Source organism: Cyprinodon variegatus, unplaced genomic scaffold, assembly GCF_000732505.1.
Source record: "Cyprinodon variegatus isolate N-32 unplaced genomic scaffold, C_variegatus-1.0 Scaffold186, whole genome shotgun sequence".
NCBI classification, from domain to species: domain Eukaryota; kingdom Metazoa; phylum Chordata; class Actinopteri; order Cyprinodontiformes; family Cyprinodontidae; genus Cyprinodon; species Cyprinodon variegatus.
Window position 1 is genome coordinate 1,043,256 of NW_015150639.1, and position 17,522 is coordinate 1,060,777.

Genomic DNA, 17,522 nt, shown 5'->3' on the forward strand with positions numbered 1-17,522 from the left:
TATAAGCAGAATATATAATATCCCAACACCACCTCACATTACTCATTATATTCCATCTGAACAAAGAACAGCAAACTGGAGTCAAATATTCTGCATGTCGAGATTCACTTTTAAAAGATGACTTTAGACCAACAGATCAGAGGAGATAGGTGAAAACTATCCATACTGTCTGGATCTTTACCATAAAACCTTAGAAAATGAACCTTGAAAGTGGGCTTCTTTAGGTGTTGAGCAGATCCAGCTGGTGCTCTGCATAATGACTCATAACTTCTGAATCTTTGCAGGCTCCTGCAGATCTGTGCGTGTTAAAGCAGCCACTGACTCGCAGTTTGGTTTGCATCCTACGCCACATACCTGAATCCTTTCCTATCAAATAGAGGGCACTGCCCACATTTCACTTAACGGACAAAGACATCACACGCACAAATGCAAAAAAAAAAAAAAAAAAAAGGGAACAGTGGCAAAGGAAAGGCTGTTGCTTTTGTTTTCATCCTATATGTCAATTCAGATCAAACTTTTCTTAAAGTATTTCATTAAATTATTAAGACTTTTTGGCCATTTTATGGGTTTTCAGCTTCATTAACCACTAGCCAAGTTGGATTTGAGACCACAGATGTACCAGGTGGCAGAAATGGATCCAAGCCCCCACAACATGATCCCAAACACTCCTCTCAGTAGTCTGGCTTTGCTGAGAGACTCTTTCAGCAGGACTTTTGTGTGACTAATGATGATACAAGAGCACTTGAGGCATGTTGGACACAGAGGGACACGGCCGAGCATCGCAGGAATTATTTTGGATTCTTATTATGCAACAGTGCACAACCTTCCACTTATCCTCAATCTAAATTCACGAGTCAAATTAAAGTAAGAGAACATCTGTTCTCTGTAGTGTTCTCACATCTGAAGACGACAAGATTCAACATTTACTTAATTTAATATTCATTTTATATGAAGACAAGATGAAGAAACAAAGACGAGTGGACGGTGTTAAGAAAGAGGAACTTAAATACGAACCAGCTCCACTGGAGGATTATTCCTTTTTTCCACATTTATACCTTATATACAAAAACTAAAAGGTCCTTGGTCCACCAACAGCAGCATACTCCCAAACAATGACCTAACCTTTAAATGCACAAACAGAACGCGGAGCCTTACAAAAGTATTCACATCCCTCAAATAAAGTAACTGCCACTATGTTTTATTGATATAACTAAAGAAAGTGGTGAATATAGTGATCTGGCAGTAGACTGAAAGCTTTCACATCTAAAATCAGGGAATTGCAGCATACATTTGTATTTAGCCCCATTTAATCTGATACCTATAATCTGATACATATAATAAGTTTGACCCATTTTGCAAAGAACTCACAAATTAACTGACTTGGAAGGCCCCCCTGTAAATGCATACCACCCTTTTCAGATTTTTATTTAAAAGGAATTTCATCCCTCTATAAGTCTGTGTTTACATTGTGTTGAAAATATGAAAAATGTATAAGTGCGAATACTTTTGCAAGGCACTGCTCCAAGAGCTATTTCACCCACTGAAGTATTTAGAAATAAAGTGGACAGAACACACAGGTTTTCTTCACAAAGACAGACTGTACAGAAAGTGACCAGAGAAAGAAACTTATAGGTCTAAGACATAAATTGATGCCATTTTTTTTTTTTAAGTAAGGCTCTTTTAAGCCAAAATCAACATATTAACTTATAAACGTGATTATAAAACAGTAATAACCCCATGATACCAACACACTTGACATTAGAGAACCAGTCTGGAAAAAATGGAGGAACAAAAGGTGACAGGAGTGGTGTCAATCACATCCTGCACAGGAAGTGAAGCCAGTTGTAGAACTTCACTGTGCACTTGTTTGCAGACAAACAGGTGACAGGTTAGATATGAGTTTGCAGTGAGAGCGGGGCCACCTGGGAGTGTGCAGGGTGAGCCTCGGACAAGTAATCAAAGAGGAATGTTCTTTGTCTCTTGAAGTGTCATCAGTTACTAAAAAGATGCTAAATTAGGTCCAAGTGCAAACGATGACTTTAAGGTTTTTTAAAAATAAACATTTCTTAGAGTAATGTAAGCATGACTCTTGACAGAAATCAAGGGAACTATTTAAACACCCGATTAAACATTTTTAAATATATCCTTTTTTTTCCTGTCTCCTATAATTGATTTATCATTTGGTCGTCTACAACAACTGCGAGTTGCTCTTAAAGGCGCACCGTGTTGATCCGCAGCGGCTGCACGTTCTTCCCGTTAGCATGGCTCTGGCCGGGGCTGAAATAAGGAAAGACCTTGGAGGTGAATTTCTCCCGGTATGTGTAGAGCCAGGACATGTCGTCCGCGTTGTAGAAGATCAGCAGGCCTTTGGGGTAATCCAGGAACACCCCCACCTTCTCCAGCTTGCTCTTGACATTAAGGCGGGTCCAGGGCTCAGTGCAGGCGCTGTACTGGTTGCCGTCGTGCATGACGATGCAATAGAAGCCACGACTCGGCTGGATCTGGATGCTGCCCTTCCGGCTCACGGTCTCGTTGGCGACGCCGATCATCCACTGCGTCTTCTCGGACACCATCACCTCCCAGTAATGGACGCCCGACATGAAGCCCTCGGCTCCAAGGACGGACACCTCCACATCGAAGCGCCTGATGGAGTCCTGCAGAGGCTGTGGGTGGAGGTTCCCATAGGCCACGATGGTGCAGTCGTCTGAGAGGATCAGTCTTTGGTGAGCCGTGATGGGGTCAAGGGTCAAGGCTGCAGGCACTGTTAAGTGAGAGGGATAAAAGAAGACTAGTTGTTCCAAGGTTTTATGTCAGATTTCAGAGGTAGAAAAAATGCTAAGCTTGAAACTAGGTAACATGAATCATTATAAACCATTATATACTGGGTGAGATATGTTTAAATGCATTTCTCTAAGAGAAACAGAACCAGAATCTATTTAAAACAGATTTTAAATAAACATGAAGCTACTACTGTCAACCAGAGATAAAGTGAGCTATCTGTGAGTCAACTTGTAGATTACAAATTGTTTAAAAACAGCAATAAGAGCCTTTCTGCTGGCAACATGTCTCTTTCCACGATTATGAGGGGACGCAGCAACTCTAAGCTATTTCAGGGGATATAAAGACCATGTGTAGAGCCGGTGTAGATCTATTCAAAGCATGGATTCCTGTGCATCATGCTGAAACGGACAAAGTATTTGGAAAAAACATATGGCTAGGGGGAAAAAAAACACTCAGCCTGGTCACAACCTGTTCTAACCTCTCCCCTCTGAAAGGCACTACAGAGCAATGTCTCCAAAAGCACCAGATTGAGGAACAGTTTCCTCCCACAGAGGATCACTCCAATAAACAGCTATAATTCAGTAACATGAACACCTCCTGTGATTCATATGAGAGAGCAAATCCAAGGGTCAAGTATTTAATTGTGATGCCTTCTGGGAATACTGGGCTCAGAAAGTTTTTAAATATCAGGGTATGATGCTGGTATGTTAGGTCTCCAAGCTGCAACTTTCCTCACCTTCTCCTCTTCACTGGATAAATCTCCATAAAACCCTTCAACCTAAATTTAAGTTGAAGACATTCCTAAACTGAAATGATTAATTGATTATTGGTAAATTAATCTGAAAAAATAACCTTCTTACAGCAGTAATTAAGACAAGGCCCTACAAATATTATATTTCTAAACATATAATGCAATGAATTTAAGAGCAAATTGTATATAAAACGTTCTGCCTTTTATAATAATTTCAAATGCACAACAAAAGTTATTTTTCTATATTCCGAAAGGTTTATTTTGTCCCTCACCAGCTTTGGTCATTATTCCCCTCTGTTCTGGGGTCAGCTAACGTATGCTAATAATGGAATTTAAAATAAATTGTATTGCCTATCAGCATTGCCCTTATGACTTGGATAAAAGCACCCATGTTATCTGAAGTAGAGCCAATGCGATGTTAACAGAATCATGTGAGTTGATTGGTAAATTTACTAAAGATGCTAAGAAAATTTACTAAATGGGTGTGTCCACAGCGCAAAATGTTCCCGCCGATTACAGCTGCACACTTGAGACACAAAATATTATTTCACAGCAGCTGCATTCATGTGACCAATTGCACCATGTATCTGTCCTCATAGGCTTCAAAGTAAAGCGTCCTACAGGGCATCTCAGTTTCAGCAAAATCAACCTACGCCAGGAATGAAAGCAACAGAAAGACAGTAATTATAGGCTAGGGAGTAGCAGTTTCAGTTCACAGCGCTGTAGGACGTCCAAGTCTCTGTAGTTCTGTTTTATCAAGGGTTTGCTCCCAGTGGAGCTTCATGCAAACATGGCTTCCCTGATGTAAGACACGTCAGAGCCCTACCAGGGGCGTAATGATAGCTTAAAGAGATGGTACAGATCAAAATTGCCTTCTAAAACAAATTAAAGCTTTCACACAAACGAAGAGCAGAACAGTCCAGTTTAGAGAAAACCAGTCTGCATTTAAAGAAACTGAAACCACTTTTACTTCAAAGATCCTTTCTGCAGATCTTCTAAGATGTATACACAATAATGAGAACAGATCGAATGCTTCTTTCTTTTCCCCTGTTGAACATTTTTATTTAAAGGAAACAACCAAAATTTAGGAAAACGACAGGTTAGGGCCCAGTTAAGACAGATGGCTCATCCTGTGAGAAGAGCTGCGTGATATCAAGACACTAAGATCAGGTATACCCGTTTTCATTTTTCAAATCTGTCTCATCTTTGCTTCCTATGTAGCGTTACCTTAAGCATTCTGGGTAATGTTATTAAGCTTAATGCAAGCACCTGCTGCTGCGAGACTATGTCCAATTATCACCACTTGGACAGCGTTTCCTCTGCTAATATCCAAGCAGGGCGGGCGATGTCGTTGCTGGGTGAGGCCGGATCACTTTAATGGCATTTGGTGAACTTATGCCAATAAATTTATTAACCTCTTTAAGTAATGCTGGATCTCAAACCAGTGCTGGATTCTGTGCCTATGTGGTCGGTAATACACGTTCAACACTCTTTGTCAACAATGTTCGCTACTCCAGGTGTTCCAGTAAAACTTCAGACTGGATCAATTTAATATCACGCATATTAACGGGAGATACAAATTCCCCTTACAGCGTAAAAAAAATAAATAAAAGAAAGATACAAAACAAGTCGCATAAATTGGCAAAGATTCTGTAAAGTAAGGAGAAAATATCAGTGGAGCACAGAGGGTTTGTGAAGGATTCAGCAGCATACAAAATTAACCTTTTTTAGAGTGTTAATGAAAGGAACACTACTTACATCCCCCTATCATCCCATCCCATACATGCATTTTGAACATGTGCAGGGTACAAAGAACATTAAGCCCGAGCCCCTATCAAAATCTTAGGGAAAACATTGTATTGGCCAAAAATTATAACAATCCAAACGATGGCAATGACAGTTTATTCACGATCATTTGAGCCATCCTAGAAGAAATTTAACGGCCTGGCAAAAGTGGGCCTTCTTCATCTTTATGTTATGACCCAAAGGATGGAAAAAAATTTATAACAACAGATGTCAGTTTTCTTTTCTACTTTTCTACCTTTTGGTGTTTTCGAATCATAAAAAAAAAAAGGTTTTGTTGAAACTCAAACTATTGAAATTAATCTCTTAGGTGAAGTTAAGAGAACAGTCTATGCTTTTTCAGTAGCCAAAAACTAATTTTAATTAGTGTTGTTAGCGGCTAAATGAGACAGGAAGCCATTTGAGCTCTCCTGACTGGTCAGACAGAAAACTAATTCAGGGCAGAACTCACTGAGAAAATATCACCATACCAAAACCTATGAACGCTTGAGGTTGCAGGCATTCAGCACTATGAATATGTTGGATTTGCTCTCTCATATGAATCAGAAGCAGATAAGATGAAGCTTGTACCGCTGTTCTGCATTCACACTGCCAAGGATAGATGGAGGTGAGTTTGGTGGCAAAGTGCCAGAGGGGAGGACAGCTCATTCAACTGTCAATGACAACTCAAGTGTTTGTTACAATCAACTCATTAAAGATTCACACACCGAGTGCCTGTTTGGGTCAAATTAAGAAACGCAGAGCAGATTCAAATTGTCCTGCTCAACATAAGAGGGGTTTAAAACCAGCTAATGGTTTGACAGTTGTTCCCTCTTCCCTATCGGTGAATTTCAGGGCTGAGGGATAATGGGAGGAATGTCTTTGTTGCCTCTCTGGCAACTGCTGCTGCTGATGGATCACAACCAATTGTTCCATTTAGCAGCAAGTCAAGTGAGGCCAAGAAACTGCCTGGCCTCCCTGCAGGCTGAGAAAGGGAAGAAATGATTGAGAGAGAGGAAAAAGTATGAAACCCCCGTGTGTTTGCTGAATTATCTGTGATAAGAGAGAGTTGACTGTAAGAAGTCCTGCTCTATTCAGGACATTCAAAAGCATCATTTCTAGGTCTCACCTGAGAAAGAGCCCAAGGATGTGCTTATGATTTTATCAAAGCACTCAGATCTTTAAGGAAATAGAGCAGAGGCCTGGCACATCTTGACTTCACAGTTTTATTTCACCCTGCTTTGCAAATTTATTTAAAGCCTTTCCTGCTGCAGCTCTCCATGTAGCTTTTCAATTAGAAAAGGGTCTGGGCTCAGGGTGAGGCATTCGGAGCGCTGATCCCCCGCTGAAGCCCTTCAATTTTTTATTTGAATGTGCGCTTTGGCTCGTTGTTGAGCGGAAAGGCAAAGTCTGTCTTAATCTGGAGCTTTTGAACATACAAGCTTCAAAATACAGCCCCAAATTACATGGCATCCATTATCGTATTACCATCTTATCAACATCTGCACAACGAAGTTTTTATAGAAGCACAACCTGGAAAAATACAACGCAGTTGTATTCGGCCAAAGCAATGTTAACAAGTTATTACTTTAGACTAGATATATATTTTAGTAAAACGTAGTTTTGCTAAAAAGTTAATGTTTTTGTCGGAAGTAGAGCAAAAGAAGCCAAAAAATAAATAAATAATGCAGGACATTCAGGGAAAAGATGCTTCCATATACTTTTCTATTTCCATTTATGCGACAGAAGAATCTTCGCCATCCTCCTCTACAGTTTTCTCTTCACATCATCCTTGGGGGACATGTTCTCTACCTGCTAAAAAAAACCCAACAGATCCTGCTTCTATAGCAGGAGGAGATCCCTTTTAAACCGCCAACAGGTATTGACCTTCAGCCGGTCGATCCAGAGTGGAGCCGACTCTTCAGTTACAACGAAATGTGTATTAGTATCTTACCTGAATTTTATCAATATTCAATGTTATTTTGTGTAGATATGCAAACATCGGAAACGTTTTAATATCTCATTTTTTTCCTAACTCAGAAAGACTAACAAAATAAGAGTCTTTTTTAGTAGCAGAGCGATACTTCCCTCTTGCTTGCTCAGAGATGATTAAATCCAACAGTCTGCTCATAATATATTAACAAGCAGCATCTTGTTTGTTTAATCTCAAAGTTTATCCAACAAATTAGGACTGCCACATGCAGGCGACCTTTATAAAGCTGCTTTAGTTTAAAAACAAACAGCTGAATAATTAACTCACAGCTTTATTCTCTTGTGTTTCTGAGGAGCAAAGTTAATATCTCTTCCTGTTTAATCTCATATTTATTGAAGGACGGTTGGGAACGGTATCGATCAGTCAGGCTAACTAAGCAGCAAACATTGCTTATGTAGACAACCTTCATGTCTGTCAGTAATGCTCTCTTACCTGGTGAAATGTCCTGGAAGAGTGATTTCCATATAGTGTACTGTAGGGGACCCATGTACTTGGAAGTTGGGAAGTCCTCATATGTCAGATTGGTCTCATGTATCTTCCCTTTAACCCTGAAAAACAGATCAATAACGGTCTGAATTCATGTCGTCATCTGTAATTCAATACAGACTCTTGTTATGCAGGCTTTCAAAGCTTGAACAAATTATTTTCATTTATATTTTTCAAATACATAAAGGATAGTAAGCTACTTTACATGCAGAGACAATAAAACAAGGATAAAATCTACAACTAAACCTGAATCCATCCTTTTCTGCATTAAGCTCATACTAGGTTTAGAGTAGTCTTATTGAGCAATCTCAGAAAACTGAAGCAAAAACGAAGCCATGACCTCAGTAACTCCAAAATATATTACAAGAAGCAGGAAAACTAAATCTAAATTGATCAGTGCGTTCAAACAATATCAGAATAGGCTGTTTATAAACAGACCATGAGGCATATTCTTAAACCTCCACTTTTCTGTGTTAAAGTTAAACTTCAAAAGGCTTAAATGTTTATATAAAATTTTGTTCTATTATATTTCCATTTAAAATATATACAAATTTTCCAAACCTCATATTAGACATTTTAGAACAGTTTAGAAATTGAGAAGAGTGATGCATGCATTCCTTAAAACTTATGTTAAACTTAAACTTTAAAAATTAATGGCACTAAAACACTAAAACACTAAAAATTATGGCAATGGGTTCCAAACAAAAAGAGATTCGGAAACTCCGTCCAGGTGTTAGAAATTAAATTAAAATTATCTAAAGGTCAAAAAAGTAGCAAGTAGCTCCTTTCTTATATTACAACAAGTCTGCAACTAAAGGTTGAACTGAAAAACAAGGGTAGTCGTCAAAAATTATTAGAAAAATGCATCACTCTTTATGTTTTAGAAATTGGAATATAACAAGGTCAGGAAATTCAAACCAAACTGTGATTTTTTTGCAGAACATTTTTTTTGGCGATTTCTTTTCCAGATCATGAGTGTTTAAAATGAATGAAATTATTTGCAGACTTTGAATCTCATTTTCTTAAGTATTTGTATGTTGACCAGTTTCTTCTTCTATGAGCAAATCATTTTCCCAGTTAATGAAAAGCTGAGTTCTCACCATGTTATTGCTCTGTGTTATAAGGAGCCCATCAAAAACCGTTTCTGCTCTCAGCTGGCACACACAGACCTCAGTCCATCAGAGTTGCTCAGTTGGAGCTCAGACAAAACCATGAGAAGCATATTTGCAGTCATCATTTTCTCCCTCAGCAGTGCAGATAAGAAACACTGATGGAGGTGCTGCCCCGTACCTGCTCGTTCTGTGCTTTCCTAACAGTGATTAGGAGCATAAATCACCAGATTTATTAGACATCCCTATTATCCCTACTACTACTAATAATTAATCACCTGATCACCATAATCTGGTGAATTTCAAAATAAAGGGCCTATCTTTAAAATGACTGAATTGATGTTTTCATTTTGTATCAATAAANTAAGCCGCAGGTTTTTTTATGTTTAATGTCCGTCTTTCTTGCTGTCGTTCTGTCTCGTAACACTTGCGGTAGAAGTCTGCTTCCGGAGGACCTTCGCATTCCCCCACACACGGCTACCGTACTTGCGTGTTGAAGCAAATGTGATGTCAACATGGTGGATGGTAAAATCCATAGATTTAGGTATGACGCTAGTGGCCGTTAGCTGTAAAAGTCCATAGATAAGCCGCATTGTTATATAAGCGGCAAGGTCGAAAAATGGGGAAAAAGTTGCGGCTTATAGTCTGAAAATTACGGTAACATGTCAAGGTCTTTAAATGTGGAAAATAAATAAAAGTGCTTTCCCTTCTTAAAAGAATAAAGGAGAAAAGATCTGATATCAGATGCCATCAAACTAATGTTTAACATAAAGCTACTATACTGTAGTCTAGCTAAACCCTGGTCAGTACTGGGATGCTTTCAGACTTTCAATGTTTCAAATTACTTTAAGTCACAAGGGTTAAGTATTTAATTGTGATGCCTTCTGGGAACACTGGGCTCAGAAAGTTTTTAAATATCAGGGTATGATGCTGGTATGTTAGGTCTCCAAGCTGCAACTTTCCTCACCTTCTCCTCTTCACTGGATAAATCTCCATAAAACCCTTCAACCTAAATTTAAGTTGAAGACATTCCTAAACTGAAATGATTAATTGATTATTGGTAAATTAATCTGAAAAAATAACCTTCTTACAGCAGTAATTAAGACAAGGCCCTACAAATATTATATTTCTAAACATATAATGCAATGAATTTAAGAGCAAATTGTATATAAAACGTTCTGCCTTTTATAATAATTTCAAATGCACAACAAAAGTTATTTTTCTATATTCCAAATGTTTATTTTGTCCTTCACCAGCTTTGGTCATTATTCCCCTCTGTTCTGGGGTCAGCTAACGTATGCTAATAATGGATTTTAAAATAAATTGTATTGCCTATCAGCATTGCCCTTATGACTTGGATAAAAGCACCCATGTTATCTGAAGTAGAGCCAATGCGATGTTAACAGAATCATGTGAGTTGATTGGTAAATTTACTAAAGATGCTAAGAAAATTTACTAAATGGGTGTGTCCACAGCGCAAAATGTTCCCGCCGATTACAGCTGCACACTTGAGACACAAAATATTATTTCACAGCAGCTGCATTCATGTGACCAATTGCACCATGTATCTGTCCTCATAGGCTTCAAAGTAAAGCGTCCTACAGGGCATCTCAGTTTCAGCAAAATCAACCTACGCCAGGAATGAAAGCAACAGAAAGACAGTAATTATAGGCTAGGGAGTAGCAGTTTCAGTTCACAGCGCTGTAGGACGTCCAAGTCTCTGTAGTTCTGTTTTATCAAGGGTTTGCTCCCAGTGGAGCTTCATGCAAACATGGCTTCCCTGATGTAAGACACGTCAGAGCACTACCAGGGGCGTAATGATAGCTTAAAGAGATGGTACAGATCAAAATTGCCTTCTAAAACAAATTAAAGCTTTCACACAAACGAAGAGCAGAACAGTCCAGTTTAGAGAAAACCAGTCTGCATTTAAAGAAACTGAAACCACTTTTACTTCAAAGATCCTTTCTGCAGATCTTCTAAGATGTATACACAATAATGAGAACAGATCTAATGCTTTTTTCTTTTCCCCTGTTGAACATTTTTATTTAAAGGAAACAACCAAAATTTAGGAAAACGACAGGTTAGGGCCCAGTTAAGACAGATGGCTCATCCTGTGAGAAGAGCTGCGTGATATCAAGACACTAAGATCAGGTATACCCGTTTTCATTTTTCAAATCTGTCTCATCTTTGCTTCCTATGTAGCGTTACCTTAAGCATTCTGGGTAATGTTATTAAGCTTAATGCAAGCACCTGCTGCTGCGAGACTATGTCCAATTATCACCACTTGGACAGCGTTTCCTCTGCTAATATCCAAGCAGGGCGGGCGATGTCGTTGCTGGGTGAGGCCGGATCACTTTAATGGCATTTGGTGAACTTATGCCAATAAATTTATTAACCTCTTTAAGTAATGCTGGATCTCAAACCAGTGCTGGATTCTGTGCCTATGTGGTCGGTAATACACGTTCAACACTCTTTGTCAACAATGTTCGCTACTCCAGGTGTTCCAGTAAAACTTCAGACTGGATCAATTTAATATCACGCATATTAACGGGAGATACAAATTCCCCTTACAGCGTAAAAAAAATAAATAAAAGAAAGATACAAAACAAGTCGCATAAATTGGCAAAGATTCTGTAAAGTAAGGAGAAAATATCAGTGGAGCACAGAGGGTTTGTGAAGGATTCAGCAGCATACAAAATTAACCTTTTTTAGAGTGTTAATGAAAGGAACACTACTTACATCCCCCTATCATCCCATCCCATACATGCATTTTGAACATGTGCAGGGTACAAAGAACATTAAGCCCGAGCCCCTATCAAAATCTTAGGGAAAACATTGTATTGGCCAAAAATTATAACAATCCAAACGATGGCAATGACAGTTTATTCACGATCATTTGAGCCATCCTAGAAGAAATTTAACGGCCTGGCAAAAGTGGGCCTTCTTCATCTTTATGTTATGACCCAAAGGATGGAAAAAAATTTATAACAACAGATGTCAGTTTTCTTTTCTACTTTTCTACCTTTTGGTGTTTTCGAATCATAAAAAAAAAAAGGTTTTGTTGAAACTCAAACTATTGAAATTAATCTCTTAGGTGAAGTTAAGAGAACAGTCTATGCTTTTTCAGTAGCCAAAAACTAATTTTAATTAGTGTTGTTAGCGGCTAAATGAGACAGGAAGCCATTTGAGCTCTCCTGACTGGTCAGACAGAAAACTAATTCAGGGCAGAACTCACTGAGAAAATATCACCATACCAAAACCTATGAACGCTTGAGGTTGCAGGCATTCAGCACTATGAATATGTTGGATTTGCTCTCTCATATGAATCAGAAGCAGATAAGATGAAGCTTGTACCGCTGTTCTGCATTCACACTGCCAAGGATAGATGGAGGTGAGTTTGGTGGCAAAGTGCCAGAGGGGAGGACAGCTCATTCAACTGTCAATGACAACTCAAGTGTTTGTTACAATCAACTCATTAAAGATTCACACACCGAGTGCCTGTTTGGGTCAAATTAAGAAACGCAGAGCAGATTCAAATTGTCCTGCTCAACATAAGAGGGGTTTAAAACCAGCTAATGGTTTGACAGTTGTTCCCTCTTCCCTATCGGTGAATTTCAGGGCTGAGGGATAATGGGAGGAATGTCTTTGTTGCCTCTCTGGCAACTGCTGCTGCTGATGGATCACAACCAATTGTTCCATTTAGCAGCAAGTCAAGTGAGGCCAAGAAACTGCCTGGCCTCCCTGCAGGCTGAGAAAGGGAAGAAATGATTGAGAGAGAGGAAAAAGTATGAAACCCCCGTGTGTTTGCTGAATTATCTGTGATAAGAGAGAGTTGACTGTAAGAAGTCCTGCTCTATTCAGGACATTCAAAAGCATCATTTCTAGGTCTCACCTGAGAAAGAGCCCAAGGATGTGCTTATGATTTTATCAAAGCACTCAGATCTTTAAGGAAATAGAGCAGAGGCCTGGCACATCTTGACTTCACAGTTTTATTTCACCCTGCTTTGCAAATTTATTTAAAGCCTTTCCTGCTGCAGCTCTCCATGTAGCTTTTCAATTAGAAAAGGGTCTGGGCTCAGGGTGAGGCATTCGGAGCGCTGATCCCCCGCTGAAGCCCTTCAATTTTTTATTTGAATGTGCGCTTTGGCTCGTTGTTGAGCGGAAAGGCAAAGTCTGTCTTAATCTGGAGCTTTTGAACATACAAGCTTCAAAATACAGCCCCAAATTACATGGCATCCATTATCGTATTACCATCTTATCAACATCTGCACAACGAAGTTTTTATAGAAGCACAACCTGGAAAAATACAACGCAGTTGTATTCGGCCAAAGCAATGTTAACAAGTTATTACTTTAGACTAGATATATATTTTAGTAAAACGTAGTTTTGCTAAAAAGTTAATGTTTTTGTCGGAAGTAGAGCAAAAGAAGCCAAAAAATAAATAAATAATGCAGGACATTCAGGGAAAAGATGCTTCCATATACTTTTCTATTTCCATTTATGCGACAGAAGAATCTTCGCCATCCTCCTCTACAGTTTTCTCTTCACATCATCCTTGGGGGACATGTTCTCTACCTGCTAAAAAAAACCCAACAGATCCTGCTTCTATAGCAGGAGGAGATCCCTTTTAAACCGCCAACAGGTATTGACCTTCAGCCGGTCGATCCAGAGTGGAGCCGACTCTTCAGTTACAACGAAATGTGTATTAGTATCTTACCTGAATTTTATCAATATTCAATGTTATTTTGTGTAGATATGCAAACATCGGAAACGTTTTAATATCTCATTTTTTTCCTAACTCAGAAAGACTAACAAAATAAGAGTCTTTTTTAGTAGCAGAGCGATACTTCCCTCTTGCTTGCTCAGAGATGATTAAATCCAACAGTCTGCTCATAATATATTAACAAGCAGCATCTTGTTTGTTTAATCTCAAAGTTTATCCAACAAATTAGGACTGCCACATGCAGGCGACCTTTATAAAGCTGCTTTAGTTTAAAAACAAACAGCTGAATAATTAACTCACAGCTTTATTCTCTTGTGTTTCTGAGGAGCAAAGTTAATATCTCTTCCTGTTTAATCTCATATTTATTGAAGGACGGTTGGGAACGGTATCGATCAGTCAGGCTAACTAAGCAGCAAACATTGCTTATGTAGACAACCTTCATGTCTGTCAGTAATGCTCTCTTACCTGGTGAAATGTCCTGGAAGAGTGATTTCCATATAGTGTACTGTAGGGGACCCATGTACTTGGAAGTTGGGAAGTCCTCATATGTCAGATTGGTCTCATGTATCTTCCCTTTAACCCTGAAAAACAGATCAATAACGGTCTGAATTCATGTCGTCATCTGTAATTCAATACAGACTCTTGTTATGCAGGCTTTCAAAGCTTGAACAAATTATTTTCATTTATATTTTTCAAATACATAAAGGATAGTAAGCTACTTTACATGCAGAGACAATAAAACAAGGATAAAATCTACAACTAAACCTGAATCCATCCTTTTCTGCATTAAGCTCATACTAGGTTTAGAGTAGTCTTATTGAGCAATCTCAGAAAACTGAAGCAAAAACGAAGCCATGACCTCAGTAACTCCAAAATATATTACAAGAAGCAGGAAAACTAAATCTAAATTGATCAGTGCGTTCAAACAATATCAGAATAGGCTGTTTATAAACAGACCATGAGGCATATTCTTAAACCTCCACTTTTCTGTGTTAAAGTTAAACTTCAAAAGGCTTAAATGTTTATATAAAATTTTGTTCTATTATATTTCCATTTAAAATATATACAAATTTTCCAAACCTCATATTAGACATTTTAGAACAGTTTAGAAATTGAGAAGAGTGATGCATGCATTCCTTAAAACTTATGTTAAACTTAAACTTTAAAAATTAATGGCACTAAAACACTAAAACACTAAAAATTATGGCAATGGGTTCCAAACAAAAAGAGATTCGGAAACTCCGTCCAGGTGTTAGAAATTAAATTAAAATTATCTAAAGGTCAAAAAAGTAGCAAGTAGCTCCTTTCTTATATTACAACAAGTCTGCAACTAAAGGTTGAACTGAAAAACAAGGGTAGTCGTCAAAAATTATTAGAAAAATGCATCACTCTTTATGTTTTAGAAATTGGAATATAACAAGGTCAGGAAATTCAAACCAAACTGTGATTTTTTTGCAGAACATTTTTTTTGGCGATTTCTTTTCCAGATCATGAGTGTTTAAAATGAATGAAATTATTTGCAGACTTTGAATCTCATTTTCTTAAGTATTTGTATGTTGACCAGTTTCTTCTTCTATGAGCAAATCATTTTCCCAGTTAATGAAAAGCTGAGTTCTCACCATGTTATTGCTCTGTGTTATAAGGAGCCCATCAAAAACCGTTTCTGCTCTCAGCTGGCACACACAGACCTCAGTCCATCAGAGTTGCTCAGTTGGAGCTCAGACAAAACCATGAGAAGCATATTTGCAGTCATCATTTTCTCCCTCAGCAGTGCAGATAAGAAACACTGATGGAGGTGCTGCCCCGTACCTGCTCGTTCTGTGCTTTCCTAACAGTGATTAGGAGCATAAATCACCAGATTTATTAGACATCCCTATTATCCCTACTACTACTAATAATTAATCACCTGATCACCATAATCTGGTGAATTTCAAAATAAAGGGCCTATCTTTAAAATGACTGAATTGATGTTTTCATTTTGTATCAATAAACATTTAACTGATGAGGGTCAATGCATTGTTAAACTCTTAACTATAATCATCCTATAGAATCCTCAACTGAAGGCTAAAAATTATTAACTTGTGTCTATGTGTAACTTACTTGTACGTTAAAAAGTTACGATCTCAAATAGGGAAAAAAAAAAAAAGACTTCCACTGAAATAATAATTAGTGCTCTAATAAAAAAAATACTACGGTACTAGCTCTTATGTTTTTCAGTTTTGTTAGTTATTTTGAATATAATAATAATAATAATAATAATAATATAAGAAAACATAAAAATACCACAATTTCCCCATTGTTGGGCAATAAAGAGATTTTCTATTCTATTCTATGAATAGAATTCTATGCGTTTTAACAAGGCAGAATGCTGCGGTTGAATTAAAACTATCCAAAAACTCCTCCCTTAAATTGTATTTCATGATTTATATTTTAGACGCCTTAGTCATCAGATATAAAATTGTTAATATGCTTTTTTATGCTTCTGTATAAATAAGACGTTACCACGGGATTACAGAAACACAGCTGGTTTGTGTTCTAGACTAAAGCCATTCTTTCACCTCTTCAACAAAGTTATCCTGGTTTTAATAAATGATGTTCAATATTTTAAGTCTAATTTTAGAACATTTTATTCAAATTCTATAAATTTTAATAAAACCTTTAATGTCCTGCTCTTTAATCTTGATTATTTAACTTTTTTTCTGCCTTAAGATATTAAAGTGAGTAAATCCTCATCATCCACCTCCTGATTAGACATTACAGCTGGTCTAATTCAGCCCAAAAGAACCATCTGTTCAGGGATTAGCTGCTGCTGTTGCTCAAATCTCTACTTTCTCTGACTCGTCAGCAGCCTTTTCACAATGCTGAACTCTTTCTGAAGGAATTATTTAAATTAATTCACTAATGTTCTCAGAAATGTAAATGCTTCAGCATGTCGATTTCTGAGTCTGAGAAGGTGCTGGTCACACCCATACACAAACACACCTCTCTGATGTGATGGACACCCCCTCCAGGAAGTCATGGCGGCCCGTCTCACTGAGGCGCTCCTGCAGGATCTGGATGCCCTCCTTGACGTCGCGCAGCTGCTGGCTGTAGCACTGGATCTTGTGCTCGATGTCAGTCAGCTTACGGGCCGTGTCCATCTCCAGCTCCTCCAGCATGCTCTTCTGGCGCTCTCTGAGGAAACGGTGAAGCCGCTCAAATGCGTCACCAATGGTTGCACGAAGACTTTTGGCTGAAGACTGACAAAAAAAGAGGCAAAAGATTTCCTGGTTAGAAAAACTAAATGTTATGAGGCTAAAAGATAAATGCTTCAATACAGACTTCCCAAAGTAGTTTGCCTGTTTGTTGAGAATTTAGGTCATAATGGATGAACAGGGATGAATAAATCAAGAGTGTTAATATGACTCTAATCTGTGCTAATATTACATAAACAGCAATTAATTGATTCAGCACTTAGATGTATTGATTTTAAGAGGCTCTTGGGAGCATTAGTGCACAGAAGCGTCTAACCTTAAAATAAAGCGTATCAGACAATATAGGAGTAGAGGAGGAGTGTACAACAAGAACCATTACTGAGGCCAAGCTGGGTGGGAGGACCAGTGGGGAGACTAAGCAGCTAAATCCATAAAAAAATCACAGTAGTTTAAACCAAACCAGAAGAACACAAACAGAATAAGAAGAGGATTCATACATGTAGCTTTAGAAGACAACCATGAAATATTTATCAAAAGAAATTATCTTGGTACTGAGAATTAAAAAGCCCAAAAATAGGCCTTCAAAAAAATGTGCGTATATATATATATACAGGCACATCTCAATAAATTGCAATAGAATAGAAATAAAGTATTTTATTATTTATTATACAGATTACATTATGGTGAGTTTTTCCATTAAGTC

The 17,522-nt window shown here is 38.0% G+C and overlaps 1 protein-coding gene across 1 annotated transcript in view; it reads right to left on the reverse strand.

Moving 5' to 3' along the window:
- Positions 1 to 1,442: 1,442 nt before the first annotated feature.
- Positions 1,443 to 17,522, reverse strand: part of trim62 (tripartite motif containing 62) — a 55,424-nt gene continuing 39,344 nt past the window's right edge. Inside the window, exons 4-6 of the mRNA XM_015379174.1 lie at positions 16,608 to 16,864; positions 14,091 to 14,206; positions 1,443 to 2,761 (exon numbers count right to left, since the gene is read on the reverse strand). Coding sequence (XP_015234660.1) covers positions 2,211 to 2,761; positions 14,091 to 14,206; positions 16,608 to 16,864 — 924 coding nt within the window. The 3' untranslated portion in view covers positions 1,443 to 2,210. The remainder of the gene's footprint in view (positions 2,762 to 14,090; positions 14,207 to 16,607; positions 16,865 to 17,522) is intronic.